Source organism: Micropterus dolomieu, unplaced genomic scaffold (genome assembly GCF_021292245.1).
Source record: "Micropterus dolomieu isolate WLL.071019.BEF.003 ecotype Adirondacks unplaced genomic scaffold, ASM2129224v1 contig_13014, whole genome shotgun sequence".
In the NCBI taxonomy this organism is placed as follows: domain Eukaryota; kingdom Metazoa; phylum Chordata; class Actinopteri; order Centrarchiformes; family Centrarchidae; genus Micropterus; species Micropterus dolomieu.
The window spans coordinates 1,705-9,807 of record NW_025742000.1 but is presented as its reverse complement, the minus strand read 5'-3'; the positions used below and the strand labels follow the sequence as shown (position 1 = coordinate 9,807).

The 8,103-nt window shown below is 43.0% G+C and overlaps 1 protein-coding gene across 1 annotated transcript; it reads right to left on the bottom strand.

Moving 5' to 3' along the window:
• Window positions 1-782: 782 nt before the first annotated feature.
• On the bottom strand, window positions 783-7,273 carry LOC123966271 (serine/threonine-protein kinase BRSK2-like; the record flags this gene model as incomplete). The annotated part of the gene is made up of 4 exons (XM_046042457.1): window positions 7,220-7,273; window positions 5,292-5,377; window positions 2,316-2,456; window positions 783-899 (listed from the first exon to the last, which is right to left on the bottom strand). Coding segments are annotated over exons 1-4 (398 nt in total), but the record flags the coding sequence as incomplete, so codon positions are not given.
• Between the last annotated feature and the right edge of the window lie 830 nt (window positions 7,274-8,103).

Sequence of the window (8,103 nt, the reverse complement as noted above, 5' to 3'; positions counted from 1 at the left end):
TGACTGACTCCATGAAACACAGGTTGGCCTGAGGTTAACTGTGGCGGGCGGGACACATCGGATCAGTCTGTATCTTGCAGAGCTTTCTAAAGCCTGCGGAACAAACAACCAGGACCTTACAGGAGCCGCAGCATCTTTAGACGGCAGCCCACATCAGCAAGACACGCATCTCACTAAAGCTGGTGTGTTATTTTAAAGATACACCCAATATTTTATTAATTTACTCAAATAAAATAGTTGTCTGAAGGGGGGGTTGCTTAATAATGTTGCTCCGTTTTCTTTATTCCTTTAAGATTGGACACATGTTTTACTTAAAACGGCCTTTACTTCATTTCCTGTAGGATTCCTCTTTCCATACTTGCACAGCGCGAAGAATCCGAAACTACTTTGTTACCATCCAGATTTTGTTGCATCAGGAAGAGACAAGAACAGGAAGCTCAATAAACAATGTTTTCTGAGGCACTAAGAATATCCTGTTCATGACTCCACATTCTGACATGGCAACAAGACATCGTTTATTTCACAATAACAAAAGCAACAAAGACGTGTTGCTGCTTCTGCAGGAGTTGTGTGGCAACGTGGGAAAGAGCAAGGACTCTGCTCCATCCCTTTCTAACTTTAGGTTGTCAGCTGCAGTGTTATGTGTGAAGAAGGGGTGTCAACTCCGAGACAGGATGAACAAAAGGTGAAAAAGAAAAGACAATCGAACAACACGTTGCGCACTGTTTAGGACTCTGGGACTTGAGTGTGAAGATTTACTCGATGTGGCTGAAAACACTCACCCACAGCTGGTCTCCAGCAGACTGTCCCCGACCTGCAGAGACGCCATGCCAAAGTCTGCTATCCTGATGTTGTTCTTCTCGTCTAACAACAAGTTCTCAGGCTTCAAATCTCTGTGGCTGCAGGACGACAGGACAGGAAACAGAAGAAAGAGATTGAAATGTTGATTTAAATTGAAAAGTGACGACCATCCTGACACCTGGAATCAATAACCTCCGTCTCTGCATCCATCCAGGCCTCCACCAGCTTGTTTTGGGTTTTATTAGTATTTCATTTTTGCTTAAACTAAAAAAAAGCGAATGTTAAAGTTCTAGTACCTCAATAAAATGTGTCACTCCCTTTTTTGTTACTTACTCCAGTTGATGATGTTGGATATATGGTTTATTTTGGGTCAGACAAAAATCTTTTGACCTCTGAAGACTTAACTGCTTAACTGATATCTCGAAACTGTAAGTCAAAAGCAACTGGAAGATGTTGCGCCTCTCAGCTTCTTCACTTCTGGAACAGTTCTTCAGCTGAAGAAGCGTTTCAAATGACATCCTGTTTCCTTTGACAGAGCACTTCCTCCATCCACTGGCATTCTGACAATGACCATTTTACTTCTGCTTCTTTGCTGTAATTTCATGTAAAATAATATTTGAATCGAGTGGGCACTTTGCTTTTATGCTTCAACTTTGGAGGTGGTGTGGGCGAAATGGGAAACAATTAGTCCTGAAAGCCTTCACACCTACAGGCTTTCTTCTGTTGTAAAGGCTACTGTACGGCAATCCAATTATCAAGAACTGATCCGAGTCAGTATCTACCCTTTTACTCAAAACGAGTGAGGGAAATGAAACCGGTAGATACGAGCTTGACTTTTCCCGGTTCATCCAGGAAACACACATCACAGAACAAATCCAGTTCTTCAAAGCTAAACACTTGATGTCTCATGCTGAGAGGCAGAACGTCTTTGATGTGCAGTTGCTCTTAGATACACAGCGTTGCAGCCATGCACCGAGGAACTAAAGGTTCTCTCACAGATGAAAAGAGATCAAGAGGAGCTGGACCCTCTAAAGTCACCCCCGGCTACAGCTGATGAGGAAAGAGGCTGAAGAGGAGGCACACGGGAGGGAACCTGTTGCTCAGTCACCAAAACTGAGCAAACACTTCAGTTCTTCTAGGAATACGACTTCATAAAGAATTCTTGGCTAATAAATGGCGTGCCGCCTCGACGCAAGGATCCGAATCGAGGCTCTAAGGACAGAGGGTGTCGTACTCTGTGTCACTGCAATTTTTCAATTCAGTGGGAATTTATTAGGATGAAAGATGAAGAAGACAGGCCTAAATGAGCTGAAGTTCATCTGATCTGCAGGCCTGCAAATGCTCAGTAAATATTCCCCAATGTGTTTTCTAAACATAACATTGGGATTTCCAACTAGTTCAACAGTAGATAATTAGAAAGAAATCATACCCGACCTGAGTGCCAAGCTGTGCGCAACACAACTGTCAAATCCCAACCTAATGATTAAAAATGATAGTAGAAAAAGGTATCTGACCATATGGAGTGGCTGTGGCAGAAGTCCAGGGCTGAGATGATCTGTCTGAAGAACTTTCTGGCCTCTTTAGGTGTTAACCGGCCCTTTTTCACCAGGTAGTCAAACAGTTCTCCCCCAGACACATGCTCCAGCACCAGGTACCTGCACACAGGAAGAGAGCGGAAAACAGATCAAGTACGTCGGTGAAGGAATAACTACTCATTTATTATTTATCATTACTAATGTGAGGTTCAAGTGATCGAATGTGCAGGATTTTAGATACAGGACTTGAACCTAACAGCAGTATCTTATGATCTTATCAGCAAAATCAGACAAGAAAGTAACAAACAAGTACGATAACTCCTACAGAATAAAAAGAGGGGATGAATATTTGCCATGAAAATACTCCAGTAAAGTCACAGAAGCAAAAAACTAAGTACTACCCCACCTTTGAGTCCACACAGAGAGCAAACACCCTCAAATCCTAAAATACATTTGTCCTTAGAATCAAAGAGGTATTACTGATCATAATAATTCCTAAAGATTTGGCTATGACATGCTGAAGCTACCACAGTACACTGATGCAGACACTAAATCCCCATCCAGGTTTGGTTTGTGTGCCTGTGCTTTAAAATGTTTTCTCTATCCGTTCATTTGTCTCGGAGACGTCGTCGATCCTCGCCTCCTGCAGCCCGTCTCCCCCACGGACTGATTTATTAGCAGATTAAGGGATCTGCTCAAGCGTTTGCCTGTCGGAGCTATTTAAATTAGAAACGTGTTGGCTTGTGATTTGTGAGTGGGAATTTTTCCACCGCAAACTGTTTGCATCCACGATGACCATCCGTCCCTGTCCTCGCAATATTAAGAGAACAAATTCCCGCTCCACTTGACGGCGTTGGCTTTATCAATTATTGAACAGCGCATTAAGCCGCGCCACTGGAGCACAGCCGCCACATGTAGCAGATTAATGTATACAACAAAACACGGATATACATTAAAGCTCCACAGTCACAGGGAGCAGGTTAAAGTGAGGGGGCCTAATAAACATTTCACGCTTTAATAAAATGCCAGAGCTCAAACTGCTGCGTGAAGGGAAGGTGCTCGAGTTAAACTGTTCTGCAGAGCCGTCGAGTATAATTTAGACGTGGGTTTTCATTTACATGCTTTATCAGTGTTGTTTGTCAGCCCTTAAAGTCAAACTGTAAATGAAACCATGACACTGCATCTTCTCTACTTTTAAAAAAGTTTGTGAACATATTTGTGGAAATCTCACCCCTCTGTGGGCGTGTCCCGTGACACTGCTAGGAAGAGACTCCCGTGGCGATTACGGATGTGAACATGTTTGCTGGACACTATAAAGACTTTTTCCCCTTTTCAGGTCTACATTGTGTTGCCTGCCTACATAGATATTCAACAACATAAATTCATGGCTACTGAAGAACACTAATAAACGGGCGGCACCATCACTGCAGAGAAATGAAACTCAATGGAACAGTGGAGATTTTCCTTTTGATAAAACAAGCATTTATTTTTAACCAGCTTAAAACAATGTATGTTTATGTTCAGCAGCAAAGCCGGACGTTACAGAAGTCTTTGAAACCTGCTTGTTAAATGTCAGACATTTCAAATATTTTACATAAATGTAGTTTAGATTTTTGCATTTTTGTGATATGTGTCGTGAGGCCAACATTACTTTGCTTTAACCCTGGAAATTCAGCACATCTCAGCAATAAAGTTATAGATTGTCAAATATTACTGAAACTGATTGGAATGAAATTCTATTTTATTTTATAGAAACGTATCTAACTTGTCAGTAAATGTGATTTGATTAATTTACAAGATGTGGGGCGTCAAATGAGCACTGTTGTTTTTAGGTAACATAACCACTTAAATAGTCATATAAATAATGATAATATTAGTTACAATGACAGCAGCTACAGACATAAACTCCTCTGTCTGCTCCATTGTTTGTTTAGCCCCTTTTCCACGGTTCCAGCTCCACTCGCCATTTTTTGGTTTTCCATTGGGGAAAAGTTGGACCCGTACCAGGTACGTTTTTCGTATCACCTCACCTCCGCGAGGTTCCAAGCGAGCTGAGGCAATACTAAAATGTGACAGAGAGAGAATCGTCACTAGTGCCAGACAGAGGCCAGCAGCAGGAAGTTTTAGATTTTACAATTTTCATGCGTTATTTCATCACTAAATCCACTTCTGAGAAGTTTTGAGCTGAGAAATCAGCTGTGTAGATTTCCAATATTGACAGTTTTATGAGAAGTGATGGCGGAACAAATATGTGCTTGAAAGTTTTCGGAGTTGAGGAGCTCCGCAGGTGGCGGCGGGGGAAGCCTGCTGTGACCCGCGGGAGGAGCGTGTGAGGCCGGCCAGCCGCCCAATCACAGAGCCCTCTGCTCCCGCCGTCACACAGACCGCTGCAGCGACGACGGCAGAGGAAAACACAGCTGGAAGCTTTTCATACCGCTCATCTGTCTTTACATTCTGAGGAAGGTTCAAACGCTTTAACTTAAAAAAGATAAAGCTGTGTGGGTCGCTGGTGTGTGTGTCGCATTGAACATTACGTCGCCGCAGTTGTCACTATGACGACCAGCTACATTGAGGGGTGCCATCTCTGGGTACTGTCTGCAATGGAAAACGGAGCACGGTACCGGTAATGGAAAAACTGCATTTTTTTCCACTCCTATGAGGTGCAAAGGCTGATGGGTAATTTTGTTGTCAACTTCCGGCAAAACTGATGAACCGTTCTTCTTCACTTCTTCCCTTCGCAGTTCACAGTTCTTCGCCCACTTAGCAGGGAACTACTAGGTGATTGGAACCCACCCAATGTCTCTCATGAATCCCCCACTCAAGTACATTTCCTGTATATTAAATCTGAGTGAGGCCAAAGGCAAAACAAAAGGAAATTTGTATCTTCAATCTTTAATCATAAAAGTGACGATGTCGTTGCTCACAGTGACTGCAGCTGAAGACAAATGTACTTACAGGTACTTCTTATTTTCATAGACATCATGCAGCTTTAAAACGTGAGGATGCTCTATGAGTTTCAGAATGGCTATCTCCCGCTCCACCTGGAGAGAAACACAGAAAAACATAAAATCGGTTACAGAAAGTCATTAAAGAGATCATCCTCATGTACAGCAAACATGGCAACATACAGTCTGATGTTCATGTCATCCTCGAACTAAAACCACCACAGGCCTGTTTTACTGGACTCAAGCCAGAACCCGCAGCCTGGACAAGTAATGGAAACACACACACAGTTTGTTTTTGTTATGTCATGTTAATCACACCATCGGCCCTTGGCTGTTTTCACACCCATGTTGTTATGTGCTTGCTGAAACAAAAACTCAAACACTTAACCTCTGGACCGGTTCACTTGTGATGGTTGACACTTCTACATTTACACACTCATACTTGGGTCATCAAAAAGTGAATACGGCCCTTTCAGATACAGGAAAGTGAAAAATGTTTCTGTTTCACATCAACCAGTTAAGAGTCTACAGCACAGCTGAGCTTTGGGCTAAATGCTGACACGCTGATGTTAAACAGTTACAATCTATACAACCAGTTCTCCCTCCCAGACTCGTCACATATGGACGCAGGGTCCAGACCCATCAACGCACTGGGGATCCCTGTGGCGTCATAGTTCAGCGCAGGTGGGGGGGGGGGGGAGCCCTGTAGCGTCACGCATATGATATTTAACACAAAAGACTGAGTGAGGAGGTGGTTGGGGTGGATGGAGGGCCAGATCTGGACTTTGAACCAGGAGAGCGGTGTCTGTGTCCCGTTTGAAACAAAAATTCAACCTTCACTTTTTTATTATCATTATTTTTTATTTAAGTAAGGCAAGTGATATAAGTTAACTTACGTTTTAACTGACGTACGTAGTTATTTTAACTCAAACCGTGATTTTTTTCCTAATCTAACCAAGTAGTTTTTGTGCCCAAACCTAACCAAACATTTCACAACTTTAATAACGTGCCGTTTCCAAAAGGCCATGTTTCGAAACGCTAGCATTTTATTTTAAAAGTGTAACCAAAGGTTGCATACCAATTGTTGCTAACTTTACCAGACGTTGCATATTGTTGTTGCTAAGCATTGCTAACTTGACCACAGAGCCCTAAATGTCTAAAAATGATGTAAAAGGGGTACCGAGGGCGTTAATAAGCGAGTCGGGAGTGAGAATGTGTTGATCTGTATCAAGTTCGCCTGGCTGGCTGTACAGAATGTCATGGACATGCATCCAATAGTATCAGTATGGACCAACGTAGACCACCAACTGACAGCCAAAAACTCTAAATGTAACAGGATTGTTGCTTCTACCTGGGCCTCTTGCCAATGATGGAAATACACGTAGCGGATTCATCTTTACTTCAAACGTTGCGTTAGCAGTGGCTTTGTCAACATTAGAAGCAAATGTTTTAAGATAACTTCTGTTTCATGTAGCCTTTCTAACACTGTGTGGTTTTCTAAGATAAATACATTGATTATTTTGTTATCATTTAACAGCGGCACTATGGGATTTATTACTACGGAAACACTCTCCAAGCATCATGCGGGCATCATGGGAGCTGGACCTGTTTAAATACTAATACAGTACGGCAGTATGCTGCATATTAATTTATCTTAGAATATGAACAGAAAACATGTTTTAGCTTTTCAGAACGATCAGAGTAATCGCACTGAAGACTGATTGATGTAATCTGTTGTTCATCAGTTGATCTGGTTTTCTGCCGTGTACACTGATGCACTGGTTACTAAGCACACAATAATAAAGCTGTGGTGACAAGACGTTACAGTCTCCTTACACAGTTTGAGTGCAGCAGTCAACCACCTGCCTGAGTTCACTTACGGCTGCACTGTGTGCCAGTATGTAACGCTACACAGCAGGCTCAGTGTCACCCACCAACCATCATCATCATCATCCAGACACCTGGCTGTTCCTCCTGTCCTCCTGTCCTCATGACGCGTGAGCATGATGCACCAGTGACAAAGCCTTTCATCATGCTGACTTATTTTCAGTCAAAGTAAAGGGCTGTTATTATTCTATGTTTGTGTCAACAAATCCCATGAAAAGACCAAAACTAACTATGAATGAATCTCCGAACAAGTCCTGTGTGTGTCTCAGCCGGATGTCTCTTCTGCCTCTGAGCCACCGAGCTACGACGTTGTCCAGAAACTATTAAACCACTTCAGTGAGCCTCACTGCTGCTCTGGGTGACATGTTCCTTCACCACGAACACACAGAAGTTTATTCTGACACAGTCCCACACACACCGTCCTGCTGCCGCACACTAGAGAACCACGTGTGGATTCATCCGTCGCTGAAAATAGTCCCCAGAAGAGGCCCCATTTCCTCTTGTTTGTTGTTGTTAGTTTTGATCTTATCATGGGGTTTGTTGACAAAGAGAAAAATATGAAATAACACCTAAACCCCCGATTTCCTGTCATATGACAGAATTACATCATGTTTGCCAGCAGCCGCAGGTGAGTGTCATGAAACGATGAAGAGTAAAATGTCCGGACATACAGACTGCTGCCTGAAGCCGTTTCAGTGCTAACCTGCCGGCTGTGCTCTGGATTTACTGGCAGTTGGCACCTCAGCAGGCCGCAGGGTAAACTGAGTTTAGACCTCTGTGCTGCAGAGACAAACTGTAGCAGCAGTTTGTTCACAGACACCATCAGTCAGACATGCTGGTAAACTGCATCTCTGAGCTCGTTTTGTTTGGGGAGTTTTTGCAATTCCTGTGGATAAAAGGGCCAAATCGACGTCAACGATGACGTCAAATCAGGG